Consider the following 21724-nt stretch of genomic DNA (forward strand, 5'->3'; position numbering starts at 1 on the left):
GTATATTTTTGTGATGTTTTGTGATTTACACATGCATGGATTCATGCACAAACATACATACAGTAACTGTACTCTGTCATTTGAGAGTATAACAAGTTAAGTAAAGAAAGAGTAATTTCCTGGTGTGTCAGGAGCTTTAACTGGACTTCCACTGAGTGAATAGGGTTGGTGTTATAATGTCGTGGAGGCCTGCATGCTAAATAATAGCTGGACGTGGAATTGAGAATTAGGCATCATATTCCATGAGATACTGGAGTTATAGCTGGAGGTCCTTTGAACAGCCAGAATGGATCTTTGTGCAATAAGTGGCCCTTGTCATGTGTTTTACAGGTGCATAGCAAAATGATCTCTAAATAAGCAGACTAGCATGAATGAAATAGGGATACAGATCTTCCTACTTCTAGAAGAGTATTTTCTCCCAGAATATATGCATATTTTTACTGCAAATCTCAATGTAGGTTATCCAAGTGTAGACACTACAGACTGGACTTACACAATATTTTTTCCATATCTAATATAAAACAAAAAAAACAGTGTTCTATGCAAAATATACTTGCAGACCTTGAGGATTTTATACTGAAGCTTTTAATTTGAATAATCCCATCTCTTACTTCACTTCAATCTGTAAGGCACTTTTAATTAAATGTTTTGATGGAATGCATATACAATTACAGTTGGAAAACCTGGAAACAAAAGGCACAGGGCTGTGTTTGGTTCATGAGGTGACAAAATGCTTGTCCTCCTTTTGCATTCATGAGGGGCAGTGCAGCTGCTGAGATCTTGGGGATAAGACACAGGAGTTTAGAGTTAAAATGGGAAGTCAGGCTTAAAACATTGAAGGGAATGTCAAAGATACATGTGTGAAGCATTTTAACTTATATAGAAAAATGTCATAAGCACACATACAAAAGTAGTAAAACTTCTAATGAAAAAATATAATGAGTACCTCTGAAAGGCATTAAAATAGAATGAAGAACTGAAAATACAAAAGAAGTTGTAGTCTTACTGTCCCTTTCAAAAATTGATTCCAGGTTGGTTAACAGCCCAACAAAAGAAATGCAGTATTTTCCAAGTTTTCTAAATTTGTTTCTTGTGTCCAGAGGGAACAGAATAATTATTTTCTTGATCACTAAGCCTGATGATGTCCTCACAGCATAGGTATTTAATGGTTTACCCTTGTATATATGCTCTGGTCGTGAATTTTTTCAGGATAAATTTAAGATTGAGAGAAACATTATTCTATGGCGTTGTCTAATAAACTGTATAATAAATTAACTGAGATTTAAAGGCATTTTTAAATCATTCACTTAAGCATTTAAATTATAGGTACAGGCTAGATGACTTTCCATGCATGTGAACTCTATTATTCTGTCAGACTGACCAGTGGTCTTGACTGTTCAAAGGTCAGTGGTCACAGTTGTCCTGAATTACCAGTCCTTTTTTCATGAGGACCCTCTGCTGCGTTGCATGCTGTAATCTTCTTAATGGCTTCATTCCAATATTCACACATAATATTTTAGATTTATTGACTGTTAGAAATACTACCATGCCAGTAGCAGTTCCGCTACTCCTAAGGTATTTAAAATTGGAAGAATAAATCAGGGCAAGACTTTCAGGAATCCTTTGTTTTCTTGGAAGGGGGAAAGTCCCCTCTTTTTTCACTCTTCTGACAAGAAAGCTTGTTTTTAAATTTCATCATTTCACTGTGAATTTGTCTATTATTTTTTAATTAAAAAAAAAAAAGAAAGTAAGGAGCTACTTCTCTGGGAGTAAATTTCCTAATATAATAATACTGAGATCACCACTTTAATAATATAAGGCATTAGAAGAACATACGTGACCATAGACTGAAATTATAAATTTTGGGCCTGACCCTGCAATACCTGCTTGCACTTAACTCTGTCATAAAGACTTCTCCTTTGCTCAGATGTGAACGCTTTGCCAAACAGCTTGCAGAATTGACAGCATCGCTTCTAGCAACCAAGCCTTAATGACTTGAAATCATAGCCTGAGCAGAACTTTTATAAATATGATCTTCAGAAGACAACAGACTTTATAGTCTTTTAGCTTCTTCTGTGGTTGTTAAATATTGTCAACTGCAAAAGCTACAGAACTGTTGAAAGATGTGTAGTGTTTGTACTGCCTGGTACCTACACACTGTGATGCAGTACAGAATCTGATCTGGACTTTAGAGCTTTAGTTTTGAGATTCCTAAAGTCAGAGGATTTTAACACCATAAATTTGGCATATGAACATTACTGTTCTAAAAGTAGCATTTGAGAAGTAGGCTGTAATTCATGTAGAAAATTGTTTTATGCAATTTTATGCAATAAAATTACTTTATGCAGCGATTACTGGCAGTGCAAGTTATTTTGTAAAATATGATGATTATGCTGTTATAAAGAAATTAAAGTCAGTGTATAACAGTGCAATTAAAAAGATTTTTTTGCAAAATATAAGTAGCATAATTTATGATGGTTTTTTCCATCAAAAAATATCCAAAAATATTACTAATATATTTAGAAACTCAGCAGTCAGCAGTGTTTGCAGCGTTATGAAGCGACTGTTTATTGTGAACAAGTACTTTAGAGTTGGGATTCTGTTGAACCTTGATATAGTTTTAGAAGCTAGAATATGAGATTGAAAAGTACAACTAGTTTGAAAACATTTGCATTTAAGAAGTTGTTTTTGTCTAAATGACGAAATTTTGATTAAATGCTGGAGGTCTGCTGGAGGTGCCTAATCCTCTGCATATAGATAATATTCAAATACACAGGAGCCCTTTACTAGTGGTTTAAATATCAGACTCTGGTTTGTTTTGAGGTTTTTGTTTTGTTCTTTTTCTCTGTTACCTTCTTTTACTTTCTTGTTTTTGAGAGTGGCTTTCTACTTACTTTTGTAGTAGTATCATCTGATGGAGAACAGCAAAAAGTAGTTTAAAACATAAAAGGTGTTGCTAGTACTGGAGAAATAACTGGATGTATTTTTTCAGAGATCTGATGATAGTCATACGAAACTCCAGTGTATGGGTCTGTATTTCTCAGACAACAAACATATACAAACATTATTCTTCTATATATGTTTAAATTTATATGTGATTCTTCTATTCACATGGATATTGAAGAGATATTAGTCATGTTTTCTGTCTATCAGATATCTAAGTTTTTTAGGAGACCTAGAAAGGATGTATGGGTTACCAATTAAATAAATGATAATTTTTGCTTCAGTGACCAACACAGTATGTTTCTACATTTTAGATACACTTAATTACACATTAGTCTCATCTGTGTCTTTGAAAAATGAATGTATTGATTTAAACCTTCCTGAAGTTCTGATTGCTCTTCACTGGCAATGTTTAGCCATCCAATGAAGTCACCTTCCTATGAGAAACTGTTGCTAGGAGAAGATAAAAACAGTTTGCTTCTAGTGTAAATTAATAATACAATTTCTGCAGTGGATCACTGGTGTCTTTCAGAAAGAAATTTTAACAGCATTCTAACCCCTGCAGTTTGTTTCTTGCAGTTCTTTATTTTTAAATTTTGTAAAAGGCTATTTCTGCAAGAGAGATAACAAAAGAAAAAAGGTTTGGCATTCTTAATCATAGTTAGGTAGATGGATTATGATATGAGAAATTAAAATATATAAAATATGAAATATAAATGAGGAAAAGATTTTTATACAGATGCTGCTTGCTATTTTTTGGCGTGGTGTCAGAATTGTGTAATTTTAAAATAATTTAAAGTGCTGTTAATGATGTCACGCAAAGGGGCCTCACATTTCCTTGGTTTGAGGTGCATGGATGTAAACAATCACAACCCTGCTGTGTACCAGGTCCTTCCAAGGAGTTCAGTGCACCCTGTCTCTCACCTATGCCTGCTATCCTGGCTGTAATAACTGCATTATCACTCTGTCTTTGATTCAAATGTGGGAGAATTTGGCATCAGCCTACCCAAGTGTGGCTGGGCTGAGCCCTGAGTAAGCCCTGTCCTCTGCTTGCGCGTTCACTGGCCTCAGCTTGGAGGAGGCCATGGCAGGTCCCAAGGGCACTTCAGGGTTCCCAGCCAGGGTCCTGCTGGGGACAGCAGGCACATCAGGGCTGTGCTCACAGACAGCTGTGCCTCACATGATCTCTGCAGGCTTCTTCTTAAGAGCACCGTGCTCCTGGTTCTTCTGCAGAATAATCTGATGGAGCTCTTCTTGCCTTTAAGCATTGCCCCCTAGAGAAGCAGGAGTTGGAGAGCTTGCTTTGAACTCTGGCATTGCCTTTCTGAGGTTCAAACTCCCTCCAGGACAGCACACAAAGATGTGTATCTGTCTAGAGTGCCTGCCTCCAAACTGCCAGCCCATTGGAGGGTCTTAATAATGCTGAGCTAATAACACACCAGTATGGCAGCAGAGCAGGAGACTGGTTGTTTTCTGCTGTTCTTTTTAAACATTTTCTTGCCCAAAGCATCCTGTTAATCAAATTTATAATAGGATGCTCAGGGTCTGCCTGAACTGAGAAAATTAGAAAATACCTTTTTCATTCATGTTCCCCATTTGGTCATTTAATCCCTCTGCTCTGCATTATCTTTACCTTCTCTCTTCTCTTAAGCCATTTTATCATCTGCCATAATTTCCCCAAAATCATAAGGTATAATTCAGAAGAATGTAGGTTTAAAAGAATGTAGAGACTTTTCTACCTTTTCCCTCCCTTAGATTTAGAAGATGCTTTGCCTGTCTTGACAGAGACAAAATTTTAACAGTGCCAGTTCTTGTTTAATTAATGTTATTGCTTTTATTTTAGTCAAATTGTGCTACTGTCTATAGGCAGGTCTTCCTTGTATGCATTTATTTTCCTCACAATGAAATCTTACTTTTTACAACTGTAAAATAATTGTAAAATACAGAACAAAAGAAAAAAAATCAAACCTCAAAACCAAGACATGCTTTTATTTTTTCAACCTTGAACTTCTTAACTGGTTTTTGTACTTGGACTTGTAATTTTTTTTTTCCTTTTGAGGTGTAAGGCAAGAACGTAAATGAGCCTTGGTGTGTGCTTTCCATGGGCTAAACGAATCAGGCTCAAAACTTTTATCTAGATCTGTGGAGCTTGGATATAAATTGAAAAGATCACAGCTATGGGGAAAAGACCTATACTGTAAAGGCCTTTCTGCATAGATTATGAACATCATAACTCAATAATTTTTTTTTCCAAACTATAGTTATAATTGGACCCAATGGGGGTCTCTCTCTTTGATCAGATCACAGTAACTGTGACTTTACACTGGAAAATGTCACTACTGTGAAGGTTTATCACCTGTAGAGCTGGTCTTTTCTCTGATGCCATGTTCAGTTCTCATTAGCATTATTCAAAGTTTAGTTGTTAATTAGGTTGACACTTCAATTACAATCATCATCTACAAGAGCAGTCAGGACTGCTTGCATAAAGAAACAAAAAGATACTCATTCTTGCAAATATTTCCAAAAGAATGAAAGCTGTTTTGGTGATAAGTTTGTATTTATAATATTCCTTTTAAACAGTAACTCAGAATGTTACTTCATTTAGAGACTTAAATAATGCTCTGTTGAGGATGTTGCTATGCAAAGGGATGTAGAAATGTATATTCTGTGTAAGTAGAGTTGACTTATTTTCCAGGTGTCCCTCATGATGGAAATTAGCAGAGTATAGACTATATCTGGGTATAATTCCACATATTTTGTAATAATTCCAGAATGATATTATTTTCCTCCAAAATATGTTGAAGTAAGAGTTATTTAAATTAAAACTTCCCCCCTTCCTTTTTTTCTTTTTCTCTAATTCTGTCTAAATAGTGGTTGTTATTTGCCAAGTAAAAAAGACAAACCTTTAAAAAGTGAAGCACTATAATCAGAATGGCCTCTTTTTTCTTCTAAACTGCAGGCGCTTCCTGATTACTGGGGTTTTTTTGTTTTTTTTTCTTCCCTTTCACATTTATCTTCAAGGACAGTTCTGGAGGCAGTGTTACACTGAATTTACAAAAAACTTTTCTCAGCCTTTTGACTGTGGTAGCAGGTACTCCCATGTTGCATGAGAAATGATATAAGATAGGAACCTAAAGTAAGACCTAAAATAAGATATTTTCCTTGGCACTGACTAGTAAGTGACTATTAAGAATCCTTAAAAATAAACCTTCATAGCTTAAATAAAACAAATCCAGCTGTCTGCATTCAAGCAAGCAAATACATGTTATGCTGGAACAAAAATCTGCAGTAAAGTGACTCACATGCATTTTACTGTGAAATAATTAAGCTTATTTATGTCAAGAGGCCTTGGGAAAAAAAAAAAAAAGAGAGTATAAACCAATCTGTATTAGCACTCTACCATCATCCCCTGCCTTCATTTCAATTAACAGACCAGCAGGTGCTCCTTGCAGTTAAAAAGATAAGCTATCAAGGAGGAGGATGAATTTTTGGCTGACCTATAGACACTCTGGTTTGCCTGCTGATTGGGTTCATACCTTGCTGTACCAATTTCTGAGGTGTTAATTTGACTGTTCCACTCTGTCACGCAGGTCTCGGCCTTGAAAAATAAACTGAAAAAGCAGTCGACAGCTACGGGCGACGGAGTGGCCAGGGCCTTCCTTCGGGCACAGGCGGCACTCTTCGGATCCTACAGAGATGCACTGAGATACAAACCAGTAAGATGGCTTCCCTGTTGCTTTTTTCCCTGAGTTTATAAGAGCATGGTCTCATTCTTTCAAGGAAAATATGAAATGTTTTATCCCAGTCTGGAATAGTCTGTTGTAAATCTTACTCTGGGTAAGGAATTGGAAGATACCGTCATCTCTCGACAGTGAATTGAACTGAAAAATACTCATCCCAAGTCAGCTATTTTCTTATTTGTACCAGTTTTATTTTTTGTTTAGAATAAAATCAGATTTTGTTAGTGAAGCTGCTCACACACAGCTGTTGGTTTAATGTGGTGACAAACTGAAGGGGCTGAGCCTTTCAGACTCCATTGTTTTTCCAGAGGTTTTGCTGTGTTGGAGGGCAGAAGCTTCTTTCCTAGCAGAAGCCAGATATGAGTTAAACATGAGTCTCTCCTATTATACATTTACCTTGATTACACTTGGAAGACAGGAGACATGAAAACCCATTTCATCTTATCAGAACATCAGAATTTATATTTTTCACATTTTGCTGGTATTCAGTTGAATAATGTTTTATGAGCTTTCATAATTTTTAAATAATGAAGTGACATATATTGAGCTGGAGATAAAATAATTTATCAGAAAAAACTTAGGGATTAATTTCATCCATTAGTCCAGATTATTTTTCTTGCAAACTACTGGTAGTGCTTGGTGTGATCAAATGCACTGGGATGACATTGGGTGGATTGAGTTCTGAGGATTGGATGTTTGGTTGTCTGATGGATTCAGATAAATTCAGATTTGACAAGAGAAAATAATCCTCACTTGAGGATTAGGTGTGTGGAACATGGGTGCATATTTGTTTGGGGGTGAGAAGAGGGCTTAAGGAGCTATGGTATTCTTTGATGGAAAGGATGGGATAGTTATTAATTCTAGAAGTGGGCTTTACTGGGGGTATCTTTAAAATACAGTTTGGCCCTTGGGTCTTCCTTCTCCCTAAGTGGTTCTCTTCCAGGCAGTCTGTGCTGTGGGCATTTTGCAGAGCAGCTGCAAAGCTGTGCCACTGAGAGCCACTGTTGTGAGAGGGCAGGTAACCCGTGCAGACATGCAGTTGTGTACAGCTTTAGTTCACGTGTTGGTGTTTAGCAGTTCTCTTACAATATGGAAATCCTGTTTGCATTCCATACAGTAAGGGCTGCACCTGTTTTGGAAATCACTGGATTTCAACACACTGCTTGTTTCAATAAAACAAATAATTTCAACAAAACAGATAGTTATCCTTTATTCTGTAGCGCCATCACCTGAATGTAACTCACTCCTTAGCCTAAAGGTGTGGACACTTGTCCATGCCAACTCATGGCAGCTTGCAGTAAGAGCTGTTGAGTCAAAAAGTGTCTTTTGGACATTTAGGATATGTGCAAACAGAAGGATGTCAGTCTGCTTGATGTCCTTAGCTCTAGTCTGACCAGAAATTAGCTTCTGTCAGTCCTTTGTTTTGGTAAATGTGGAACTGAGTGTGCAAGTTCTTTAGCAACCTGGTTAGCATCTCTTTTGAAATGAGCTCTCCTTTTAACTGATTCCCATTTTATTTCAGTTTAGCTGTTGGCATATCTGAGATCTACATTTGCACTGTATTGGAAACCGTGCACTGTGCATCATTTCAACTGGCAAACATTTGTCAAAATGACCTTTGAAATCTTTCTTTCTGCATTATTTTCTTTTGCAGATTTATATGGTTTTGGCTCCACTGATTGCATATAAGAGAAGATATTTATTGAACTATTGTGGCCTGATTATTTTTTGTGAAAGACAAGTTATTTCAGAATATCTTAGCAGGCAGAAGTCTGCTGGCAAATACTAGCATATCTTGGATTGATATCAAGTTGTCCAAAGACAAAGCATATTTAAAAATAAATAAAACCCCCTTGTAACTGTTATTTTGAGCTGTGTTCACATATTCTTAACTAATTCAGTATTTGACAGAATTTTTGTTATGAAAGAAAAATTAAATTCACTCTGGATTAGTAGAAATTAAGAAGATTTTCGCATGATTATTCAGCTCATTCTGCATTTGCCTTTTCCTTCGTGAATTGGAAAGCTGAAAAAAAATCACATTTGGCTGTATTACGAATATTTGTCAAGAGTCTCAAAGCTTGATAACTGCTGTCACAAAGAAAATGCTTTCCTTTGTTTTGGAGTCTGTGATGCCAGGTCTAGTAAGGTGATTTCAACCACAGCTACAGACTTAATTTACATTCTTTCAGGAACTCAAGTAGTATTTGTGTAGAAAGTTTGTAGGGGTAACACTTATAAGGAAAATATTTTCCATGTAGATTTGAAATACTTTTGCTATAAATAAACTTACATTTTCAAAATCAAGAACTGAGGTGTTTTGGGGTACAGTTCTGAGGATCACAAACCTCCTGGTGAAAAATAATTAATCTATTTGGACAGTTATCAATTGCCTGAAAGTTGAAAAACGTGTCTAAGTGAACTGTTTTTGTTACAACAGTGCGTCCTGTATGATTTCAACTTGAAACATGAAACAACTGTCATTAATATTCACTTTGAGTAAAGAACAGCTTTAATAGTGTCTGTAGTCATCCAACACTTCGCTCCAAACGCTGTTCATCACACTGAACACTCATTCTGTGCAACTGTTTGTTTGCGGCACAGGACAGATTCTCCCCGGTATAGCAATATGTCTTGGACAAACGTCTAGCAATTATTGAAAAAAATGATTGGTGAAAGGCAAAATGGGAATCTTCAGGGGTCTTGCAGAGAGTTCGTGGGCCTCCAAAGGACCATATGGAAAATCTGACTACTCCAATACAGACAGGAAATATGACATGTAATAGAGAAAGTTTATAGTATTTTTGTGCATATTAAATGATAATGAAACACTTAATCCAGTAAAAGAAAAGGAGAAATAGCTGGTATTTCTGATTTAATCATTACTAAATTAACCTGTCACATTGATATAACTGTTAAGAGTACTTTTTAATATGCTACACTTTACATTAGCAATAATTACAATATTGTGTAATAGGAGTGGATCTGTAGAGCAAAGGAGCCCAGCTAGTGCTAAGAACCTGATATTCACACAGTGTGCATTTCTGCCTTCACTGGGGTTCTGATTCTAGTCTGGAGTTGAATGCTGAATACCCATGACTAGCTGGAACTCTGCTTTGGTTTAATCCAGAAGGAATCCACCTCACACACATGGTATGTGGGGATGATTGAAAAAATTTCTTCAGTGTCATTTGATAAATGACCTGAAAATAATCCAGAAAAAAGTATTATCAGTAGAAAGGTGAATTATAATGGTTTTGTATGTGGTCTCCTTCACATAGAGGGCAGCAATCCATTTTGAGACATTATTTACTTTGGGTGCTCACAACTTGGCCTTGAACCTTGTGTTGCTCCTAATTTCTTTGAGTAGTCCAGCTTTTGGGGATTTCTCCTGGACAATACTGCATGTTCCATGTTTCAGAATTGAGGGCATAGGTGGGACATAGACACAAATAGGGCAGTTGTGAAGTTTGTGTCATTTTGTTATCAGGGTATGTGTGACATTGCGTTTTTCCCAGCTATTTTACTTTCACTTTCTTCCTGCATGTACATGGGCAAATGAAGGCAAAGACTAGATCATGTTTTTCATAAATCCTATGCAATATGGTCAGTTAATAAAATATGTGACATAAAGAACTCTTTAGAAGAATTCTATTGTCTGTCCCAGTCTATGTCTGGAGAGGGAGTAGTAGATAAGATAATGGCGAAGGAGTTGAAAAATATTGAATATAACAATATTTACTATGATAGAGAATAATTTCCCCTCTTTTGGGGATAAAGGCCTTGAAGCTCTGGCTGTTAAATAAACCCAGAACAGCTTTGTTTCAAGTTGTGATGGCTGTAACATCACTCATCAGAACTGAAATGAAGAGCACAGGCTGCTGGCTTGCTCTGGAATGCTCAGCAGTAGGAGTTCGGGGGGGGCTAGGATAACCTTCATGGTGAAGATGGCACAACCTGTCAGACCTCTCTTTAATCCATGGTTAACTGGATGCTTTGGGCCAGTACTGACAAGCAGGGACATCAGCTGTCCAACAGATGTTGTATTCAATTACAATGAATCAGAATAATACAAGAAAATAAATAAAATTTATATTGGAAAAAAAAATTGAGATTCAGAATGTGCCTGAATTATTTGAGGATGAGGAGATAGTAAATGATTATAAGTGACTTTCAAATGGCAGATATCTCTTGAAATGGGCATTGGGTTGTTTACCTCTCCCCCAAGAGTTAGGTGTGAAAAGAACAGCAGCGTACAGAAACAACAATGAAATGGCAAAACATAATTGGTGTTTAAATCCAGAACCACCCTTTGTAGTGCCTGTTATGGCTATTTATTTGACTTCCATAAGAATTTTATTTTACATGTTGAAACCCATACTGTGGGGTTTTTTTTGTGTCAAGGTCCTTTTTTTGAATGTAGATACTGTGTTAATAGGAGTTGGTTTTAGGTATAATTTAACTGTAAGAAATATCAGTATATCTGATACTTGGGAGTTTTTTGGCTGTTTGCAAGAAATTTACAAATTTTGGAAAAATTTATTTGTAAATGGTACCTTCCCGAGAAGAATCACAGCACATGCTCAGTTACCCTTGGCCATTATGTCTGAATGTCATGATGGAAATTTTTGACAAGAGGAATTTTAATATCAAAATGAAATTATATTAATTGTTGCAATAGAACTAATAGTTGGGATGAGTCATGCTAGAGTGAGTCAATGTTTTCTGCAATAAAGAAGTATTTTTACTTCTTGTTCAAGTTAAATATCAGTAGATTTAGAAGCACAAACACACCTTCTAATCTAGGGCTTGTCATTCCTTTTAGAATGATCGCACTGGTTTAGCTCAGTTTTCATGTTCCATTGAGGTCTGTATAAATAGGTTGCTTAAAATGTGAATGTAGCATAGACTAAGAAATTCCTGCTGTGTGTGGCAAGCTATGAAAGGGGAAGAAAATTCTATAGCAACTGTTGTTAGAAGCACAGATACCATGTTTGGGCATAGATTGTTTGGTGTGAGTATTAGCTGTCTGCTTTTCAGTACAGGGTCCCCACTGGGCTTAGATCGAATTTGTTTTGAAAGTACATTGTAGATCAATACAACAGGGGCCAGTTGATGGCTGAGCAGTTAAATATCAGTGCAGCATTCCTCCAAAACTCAGTTCCTAAAGGTAGTCAGCTGTATTTGCTGAAACAGGAATGGTACAAGCTTTATGTATGAAAACATTGAGAGCTAGTTTTGTTTATAGTGATTCAGTAATTCACTTGTTAAATAGCACTTCAAAAGGCTTTGTGTTTGCAGTAATAATCTTGAAGATTTGGAAAACAATTTTGTTGGTGAGAACCTTAAGCAAATAAAAGAGCTAGGAGTTAATTGTGTTATTTAATGCAATTTCATTAAAGTTACCACAGATACCCTGAGAAAGCTTCCATATGGAATTTCTGCAGGTTTCAACAGATTTTCTCATTTTCATGTGCTGAACAGGTAGGAGCTTTAAACCTACTCAAATTTTTAAATATGTCTCACAGTCAGCAGGTGGAAATTATATGTATGACCTTTGGATGTTAACTCCTTATAGAATTAAATGAATTTCCAGCAAAGAAATAGCTCTGGTTATTCTGTGTCTGAACTGTACTGATAAGGGAACAGATGCACCAGTGCATGCATTCTTATTAGGTATCTGAAACATCCAGTGATTAAAGGAAAGTATTTGGGAAAATATTACAGCCATGCACTAAAAAAGAGTGTTGAACTATCATTTCCTGGTGTTCTCTTAGAAGGCTCTAGCATGAGAAGTGCCATCAGGAGAGCTGGCTGGCTGCTCTCTCTTCCCTGGCTGCTGTGAAAGGGCAGAGCCAGCCTGCCTGTTTGCTCTCCTGTAGGGAGATAGCCTCTCCTTTTTCATCTATCCCAGGAGAATTGGGAGACTGGCACAGGGAAGCATAGATTTGTTTTTTTATTTCATTAAATAGTTTATTTTGAAACTATTTTCTCTCTTTATTGTTTCCTGGTGTGTCATGAACCATCATCTAGTCAGACCTGCAATCCTACAAAGCCTCTGTATTTCCAGAAGTGCTTTCTTTGTGTAACAACAACAACAAATAATTAAATAAATATGATATATGTGGGTGTGCATGTGTATGTATATATGTATGTATAGGGAGTTCTTTTAATTTGCTGCCTTGAAATTTCTTGGAAGAGCAACAGAACTGAGAAGGGAGTCTGCCCTCAGGAGCACTATGTCTTATACCACCATGTGACTGTTCCATTTGTTTTGATGCACTTTGATTTGCTAAGTAGCTTGGGGTCATCTTCTTAAGACAAGAGTCTTTGGGAGCTCAAGAACAGCTAATGCAAAGTGGGTCAGGAAGGCAGTGCCATTTAAAGTACCACAAATATTTCAGGCTGTTTGGCAGATCCAGAATGCCCTGCACGTGTACAATGTTCACCAGTTATTTTGAGGTGAGTAGGGGGAATAACTTGAGTGCTTCTGGAGATTTGATGGACACAGTGCTGTGTATTGTACTGAGCTGGGTTTGTGTTTCAGAGCACTCAGCTACCCTGGGATAGGGCAAGGATTGTGCTAATCTAAGGCTCTAGTTCTTCCAGTGATTTTTCTAAAATCAGAGCTTCCATAAAGAAGTGAGCATGCAAGACTTGTTTTACTTAAATACTTTGCTGAGTTGGAAAGAAAAGAAAGACTTGGAAAGAGGGAAGTTTTTGATAGTGTAAGAATAGATTTTTAAAATGACATCACAGTGGTTTTACTGCAACATTCCCTTAGGTCACACTTGAACCATTTAAAAACAAGGTGTAAGGAACAGTTGAAAATGATTTACACCTGCTCCAACAAACTCAGCTAAGCCTCCTGGGGTAAGGGCTTGGTGGCACTCTGGAAGCAGCTCCCTGCAGTCAGCTGGAATGATGGGCAAATGCAGAAGTGCTGTGTGCCATTGGAGTTAAACAGGGCTAGGAGCACAAAGCTGGGGTGATCATGGCTGTTAATAAATTTGTCTTTAAAGTGGCTGGAGCTGTTGTGAAGATCAGTGTAGCAGCTGCCTTTGATCTTTCTTCTTTTGAGTGGCTGAGATATTTTTTATTCTGTTGTGGGGCTGCACTGGAGATGTAGCTTCTAGGTAGTAAAATTTCAAATGGTAGATTTGGGTGGGACACATTGTGGCATTCTGAGTTTTGTGTCTTTGAGATCTTTGGTAATTGTTGCTAACCTGGTAATCATTTTGGTTTTGTAAACTTGGGTGAGAGGCCTTTCAGCTTTACAGTGAAATCTGATTGTGTACCTTCATTGCCACACAAACTTCATAATTACTTGTCCAGTTATGCTGGACAGCTTCAAATATTTATCACAAAGTATGGACAAGAACAACAAAATTGGAGAAATGCTCCTCAGGAGCATCCAGTGCTCTGTGCACACTGTAGACAGCAAATTTTAAATGAAATTAGGAAGTAACAGAAGAATGAATTTGATTGTTCATAAAGATTCTCAGTAACATCTCCTTTCAATGAGTGTTGTTTTCAGTTTTTTGCAACAAGCTCTGACTTTTCAATGAATGCTTGTTTATCTTCTTTCATCATCTAAGGGTTCTGCACTTTTCCCATGTGGGAAAATATGCTTTATTGTTTAAGTGTTAATGTTCAAACCTTTTTCATAACCATGTTTCAGTTTGTAACCTTTGTTTTGTGTAAAAATAAAATAGAATTGTTTTTCAATCATTTCCTGTTAAATCAGCAATATATTTATCAATCTTCTCATGTCTTGGTAGAATAAATATAAAATTAATTTGGTGCAGACACATATTTTTGAATATGAATTACAGTTTATACGTATGCTTACCATCCTAACTTTTCCTGTTTCATTTTTTCAGGGAGAGCCTATAACTTTCTGTGAGAGTAGTTTTGTGAAACATCGTTCCAGTACAACTAAGCAGTTCCTGGAAACAGCTGTTAATCTTCAACTGTTTAAACAGGTATAAGAGGGTAAATGGCCCATATTTAAGGATTTTCTGTTAAAACAGATCTGTGTTAAAATACATTTTCCTTTCTGTCTGCCTACAAAAGTCTGGGATGAAATCTAAATACAAGTACTTTGGGTGCAGTCATCCCAGATTTGTTGTATTTTTATATCTGCAGTTACAGTTCAGAGGAGTGGTGGTGAAACTGAACAAAAAAATAACCTCAGGGTGCAGAGCCAGTGCAGCATCTCTTCAGAGCCAGTCAGCAACCCAACTAAACAAGAAAAATCAGGATCTCCCAGTTTGATGGTTTAACTTCATTTTCATCTCTCTTGGCTCATGCCCAAAGAGCCTGAACAGCAGAGTCCTTAACTTAAAATGGAATTCACTGATCTTTTATTTAAAAACTGGATTCATCCTGCAACTGCAGTTTTGTTTGCTGGGCTTTTTGAAATATGCACACAGAGAATGTCACATACCTGAGCTATAGGGGTGTCCTGAACAGTATTCTAGCTGATCTCTTAATGCAGAATCTGAATTAATAGAGGACAAATTGTTGAATATCTGGGCACAGCTCAGTTACACTTTGATTACAGTCTTTGAAATGGATATTGTTCTTTGATTTTATTCTCTAACACTTCTCTCTTTTTATCAGTTGACCCCATTGCATGAAAAGGGTGTTAAACTTATCCCTAGACTTTTATGAAAATCAAGGAAAACGTGAATGAAATCAGAAGATTCATGAAAATATATATTTGCCTGTAAATGCCTGGCTGGAATGATTGATACACAGGAGTTCATGTTTAAATAATCAGGGGGATTTTGAAGAGACACAACCATGATAGATTAGGGAAATCTATTATATGTAGAATCTTCTAAATTTTAAAAAGCATTTGGTGTTAATCAGAGGTTAGTGTCTATTGTAAAGATTTGTGCAAGGATGGTATTTTATAGAAGTCCTCTGAAAATATGATCACAAAATTGGGCTTCTTCAATTTTACTGTGGTTACATAAAATAAGCAATAAGAAATCTGATACCTTTTGAAGTCTGATTGATTGGATTGAAATGGGAAGAAGTAACTGATTGAAGTGTGGTTTACTCTGTGCAATAAGGTACCATGAAATTTTCTTAATAAAAAGCTGCTTACCGGCAGTATTTCTAAAACGTTGTCACACTGGCAGTACTGAAACAAAACCCTCAGCTACCATGAAAGGGCTGGCTCTGTGCTTACCCATTACACTTTAATGTGTTCAATTAAACAGAATCAGTTTACAATTTGTTTATAGCTTGTTTTAATTTTATTTCAATAGAAGGAATAATAGAGGATTAGGAAATAGTAACAATTTTGATGATGTGTGTGGTTTAATAGTTGTAGTAATTTTTTTTTATTCCTCTGGTTTTTGTTGCAAGGTTACTCCTACTTATTCAGTTAATCCTCAGCCCAGCTGCATCTTCTCCAGTTTTTCCCATTGAAAAATGAGCTGTTTTCAAAGTTGTTTGTATTCAAAGAGACCAAACTGTATTTTATTCTGCTCTGAAAGTCTTTTAAATAGAAAATAGTTCTTAGGGGGAGCCTTAAACCTCGACCAAGCAGAAAACTGGTACTTAAAATACACCTGTTTTGCCATAATTGACAAATGAACTTCATTTGTGCTGTTCTATGGCATCCCTCCTTTGTCCCTTTAATTAGGGTATCATGGAAGGCAACTAACCTTTGTATCAAGCTGCAAACATAAGTAATTAATAATTGCATCTAACGTGTCAAATAGTTCTCATAAGTGTCCAGGGACAATATGAATTCATTCTTAGAATTAGCCTGAAGCCTAATGCCAGACTATCTCCTTAAATAGTGTACTTGTATCAGCAAGGTAATCTGCAATGTTTATTGGGATTTTTTCCCAACATGTTAGAAAGTATTACTTAGAAAAATTATTAATGAATGCAGGAATCAGAAGCCTTTGAAAATTGTTAGTAATTGGAATTTCATTTACCATCTTTATGAACTGAGCTCTCTTCTTGTGAGATACGAGCTTTTATTTTGTGGAAATCACATTTATGATGTTTTCTTTGCTGCTAAAAACCTTTTGGTTTAAAAAATTGGTAAAATTACTTGGATATTCGGAATGCACGTAGTCTGTCTTCTTGTTTTAGAGCTCAAAGTCAGTTGAGGATAATGTCTTTAGTCACCTTAAAATCCAAGGGTGCCAAAATTGCTACTTTTTCATTGAAAGGGGTAGTTGCCCAAGGGCTCTTTGGATCTCAAAGTGAATACATTTCTTGGAAGAGCAGACCCAGATTTTTCAGTCTGTGAGTTTGAAGAGTTGGGTTTGAAAAATGGAAAGAGAAAACCCATAAATTTTATGTGTAATTCCATATGCTATTCTTTTCATGTAGCAGTTTAAGTGCAGCCATTAACAGTAAATTACTCAAAAGTAACAACTACTACTACCACCACTACTAACACTTATCATTTCTTTTAAATAATGTCTCCAGTATCTTTTTGCTAACAGTTCTCTTTGTCAGTATTTACATTAAATACTCAATTGGTGTGACCCTCTCATATTCAGTCAGTGTCTCAGCCTTCTGTTGATAGGATTTTACCACATGATGAGTATGTCCATAAATCTTATGCTAGTTTATAGTATGGAATGAATTCATAACTTTCCCCAAAGAGATAAAGTGGTGCAGTTCAAAGGAAGGGATGGGAGTGGAGGTTGTTGTTTTTGGTTTGTTTTTTTTTTCACAGCAGTAGCTAAAGGTGCTCTTATCTCTTTTTCTTACTGTGAAATAATCCAGTGATCCCACAGTGGTCTGACCATGAACCAGCCTATTTGGAAAAAGGCCAGCTTGGAGTAAAATGAAAAAAATAAGAAGGAATTTAGACAAGAAAGAGAGAAATATCTTCATGCTTACCTTATTCTTGCTTCTGGAATTTTTGTACTCTGAGAAAATTGTTTTTTCATGTCACTAGTCTGTTCATTGGCAAGCATCAGATTGTCACTGACACTGTTTGGATAATCAGTCATAAAAATGATACAGCCAAATAATTAATTCTGGTTCATTCCTATGTACTGTTTAGTACCAGTGAATAACTCATAATTCTTGCTAGAAGATATAGTGTGTAATTGGAAAATTGCTTTCTCACTTTATCTGTCAGATTTGAGTTAGCCTTTCCAAAACAAAAAGTGAGGGCTTGCTCCTTGAAAGAATTTTAAATCTATAGGAATGTGCTTGTTCTACTTCCTTGAAGCCTAATAATTCTTGAAAAGAATGTATTCATTCCTTCTGAGTGGTTTAATCATTAATTTCCTAATTTTGATTTTTTTGGACACATTTGAATCATTTCAGTCTTTGTGTGTACACTTATTTGTAGCTGCAAATTCATCTTGCAGCTGTAATCTCTGCATGAGGACAACTGTCACAATATGCATCCGTAGATTCACCTAAATAAGGGTTAGTGCTTGAAAAGACCCGTGATTTCACAGCAGGACCAGGGAATGGCTTGGTGACCTTTATATGGATATGATAACAAATCTAGAGTTACTGTTAAGCAAGGAAGTAAATGCTTTTCTTGCCATTAGAAAAACACAGAAAATAGAAATAATTTTCTTGATCTATACTCTGTATTCCTGCTGCTCATAGTTACACCTGCTCTTGTGTAAAGATTTAAAGTCCATCTGAGAGCAGTGTATTATTCTTAAGACATATATGGTCTTGAACATACAGATTCCATTATCATGGACACATTTAAAACTCTAACACTGTAAGGCAATAGAAGAGATAACAAAGTGTGTGTGACCCTTTTTTTTTCCACCTCCAGTTTATTGATGGTCGGCTATCAAAATTAAATGCAGGAAGAGGATTCTCTGATGTTTTTGAAGAAGAAATCACAGCAGGAGGCTTTTGTGGAGGTACAGAATTAATTTGGGAGTACTCATTGACACTTCTTTGGGAACTGTTTGACATGATGTCCTCATGATACTTTGTAAGTTTTAGACGTCATTGATCTTTTTACTGTTCTATTGTTTCCCTTCATTCTCGGAAAGGTTTTAGCCTTTAACAAATCACTGCTGGGATACACACAATTGTGTATCTAGTTACACCAGTCTATTAAATATGTGATATGTGATATTAGATGTATGTGTAATATTAGATATGTGTATTTAATCCTGTAAAGTAATACTTATACTTCAGTATAGGATGAGACATCAGTATAGTGCTTACATTTTAACTGTGTATTTAAATATATGATGCATTCTGTGTAAACTGTATTTTCAAAAGAATTTTGACATTTGTGCTGCTTAAGTTCTAGATAATTATGTTTTCCATAAACGTTCATTTTCTTTTCACATGTACTTATTCCTGCAGTGCAGAAATCACGGTGATGCCCTGAATGTTACGGGAAATCTGCTTTCTCCAATGAGTGTTACTCTAAAAAAAGTGGAAGTTTTTTTTACTTTTATATATGATCTGAGAAGGGACATGGAAATTTATCTTCTTTGTAAACAAAAATATCATTCCTCATGTTGTTTGCCTCAGTTGTGTTCACTGACAATCGTTACAACACTTTTCACATCAGCTAACCCATGTGGAAGAGTTAATCCTGAATCCAGTGCTAATTTTTACAGGATTTTATGGAGTGGTTTCCTGTTAAATGTTTAGGACAGGTGTATTTTTATTTTAGGTATTGCCATGTTTTAAAAACAGCACCACACAGCTGCTCACTCTACTGCAGCCAAAACCAGGTGTAAGAGATGGTATCAAAAGATGGGATCAATATATGCATGACTGTACAAATGCTATTTTATGTTCAATCTTGAAAGTTGTGTAGAAGCTTCCTCAGTAGATGGAGGTTATGTGATTTGAGCAACTCCCTAAGGTGCAGATGGCAGCTTTGGATGGACTTCCTTTGCAAGACTGTCCTTGAATGGGACACATTGAGGAGAGGATTTTGTCCCCACAGAGAAACTATCAAGTGCTGCAGAACCATCTGCACCTCATAAGAAAAATCTTTTTTATACTCAAAGTGCATAATTTCTTTTGCTCAAGATTTTCACTGCCTTCTTCTGCCTTCTGTGTCTTGTGCTAGGATCTAGTACATAATTTGGGGTTTTGTTTCTTGATCAAATTGCATTAGTTTTACAGAGATTTACTTCTTCCCTGCCATTTTAGGGTAAGTTATGCTGCTCTGCAAGCAGATTTGAGACTTTGAGCATTCATTATTCAGATAGGTGATGTCAGTATTCAGGGCTCGTTTGCTGACTGCAGTTAGGGGTCAGGAGGCTGCAATAAAACTGCAGTGGAAGTTAGATAAAGCTTGTTTCTTGGCTGTGCTCTGGCAGGCTGTGAACTGTGTCTCACCTGGCTCTGCTCAGGAGGGATTGCTCAGCTCTGCTGGCGGCGCTGGGCTGCCTTGCACTGCCTGTGTGCTTTTCAAGTCAGACAAGCTGATAGTGCCAGGCTGTGGACAAATTGCTTAGGGCACATACTCAGTATTTACATAACTGCTGTCTCATTATTGTTATGAAGTGCAGGGCTAACAATATGTGTGCAATTGAAGGTGACATTTTGTGACGCTAATGGGGTAGAACTATGATCTCTTTGCGGACTTAACTCCCGTCAGCTTCAGCAGGAAGCTCAGGGTTTGAAAAAAACAGGTGAAACCCAGATTTCAGAAAAGTCACAGAAAGTTCCTGTTAGCTCCAAGCTGTTAAAAGGACAGGTGAACACATTCTTAGTGTAGACAGTATAATTAAAAAACTACTGAATCAAATTCAAATAGAAGCTGTTTCTTTAGGTAATCTCTTTCTAAATTTGCATTTGTCCACATATGCATGTTTAACTAAACCAGAAAAGAAAATTGAAGAATAAAACTTAAATTCCTTTTTTTTATTATTTTCTTTAAAAAAAAAAAAAAAGTGGTCAAAACTTATTTGTATACCTACATCTGAAAATGACATCTTCATTATAGTTTGCACTTTATAATTGAAATTTTATTTTCTGTTACATTTTTTTTCTATAGAAGTATTAGTTCTCAACTGCTTTTCAATACAAGAATATAGTGATGGATTGGTTTAGCACTCAGATTTCTTGTAGAATATGTTAATTAATTTTAAATTACATTAGTTTTACTTACAGCAGGCTTTTTTCTTTGTTGGTCTGATATCACTGGTGCTAATAGAAGGAAAATTGAAAAAAGAAAAACTTTTGAAACTCCCTTGTAATGATAATTTGTTTCAAGGAATCAGATTTTTTGGCTAGGGCTTCAGGAGGTTCTGCTCCAGCTGAGGGCATGCAATGTCAGCATAGCTGTCTGTAGATGAGTATTTATCTGGTTTCCGATTGTCGTCCCTGAGGTGTCACTGCATAACTAGATGAGCATTAAACTTGGTCATTTGCTGTGATCCCATTTATTGCTTCTATTAATTGTTTAAATCAGGTTGTGACAGAGAAAGCTCAGCTGTGGTAAAAGTCACTGTTAAGGACACCTCAAGACAGGTGATACGTGAACATTGTTGACAAGGATTGAAGTGACGAAATACCATGTTAAATAAAGCATTTATGGTTCATGCAATATCCTTAACACCCCAGCAGTGGTTAGATTTTGCCTTGTACATGTAATTTATGTTCTTCCTTCCCTGACAGTTCTAGGGAGCCAGATCAAAGAAGTGAAAAATAAGTTGGTTCTGCTTTAGGTTGCTCTTTGCTGTTCTTAATGGAATCAAAATGATCATGAGGGTCTCTCCTCTCTAAGCAAGCACTGCTTTCACTTGTGCCATCATTCCTGAGAGTCTGGCTGTCTCAAAATTGCTTGTAAAAATTGAGTGGAATGGCTTAAAGTACCTGATATGAGCCTAAGGAGTTCATGTTTCTTCACCTCATCTTGAAAACTGGGAATACCTTTTCCAATAATCCAGTTAGTTCTCAGTAATGTTCTAGGAGTGCGTTTTGGCTTTCATTAGCCATTGGAATAATTCTAGCCATGCCTTAGTTAGTGGATTATTCTAACACTTGAGGAGTTAAAAGTCTGTAAGGTTATATCAGTATGGTCCTTTCAACGTGGTCAAATT

The 21724-nt window shown here is 36.4% G+C and overlaps 1 protein-coding gene across 4 annotated transcripts in view; it reads left to right on the forward strand.

Annotated features, from left to right (window-relative positions):
* DENND1B (DENN domain containing 1B) overlaps positions 1-21724 on the forward strand; it is a 152039-nt gene that overhangs the window by 103554 nt on the left and 26761 nt on the right. For all 4 annotated transcript variants that reach the window (XM_038144952.1, XM_038144948.1, XM_038144950.1 and 1 more), the window contains 3 exons: positions 6534-6659; positions 14567-14668; positions 18475-18565. In XM_038144952.1, the coding sequence (XP_038000880.1) occupies positions 6534-6659; positions 14567-14668; positions 18475-18565 (319 nt within the window). The remainder of the gene's footprint in view (positions 1-6533; positions 6660-14566; positions 14669-18474; positions 18566-21724) is intronic.

The sequence above is a fragment of the Motacilla alba genome, chromosome 8 (assembly GCF_015832195.1).
Source record: "Motacilla alba alba isolate MOTALB_02 chromosome 8, Motacilla_alba_V1.0_pri, whole genome shotgun sequence".
Classification (NCBI taxonomy): domain Eukaryota; kingdom Metazoa; phylum Chordata; class Aves; order Passeriformes; family Motacillidae; genus Motacilla; species Motacilla alba.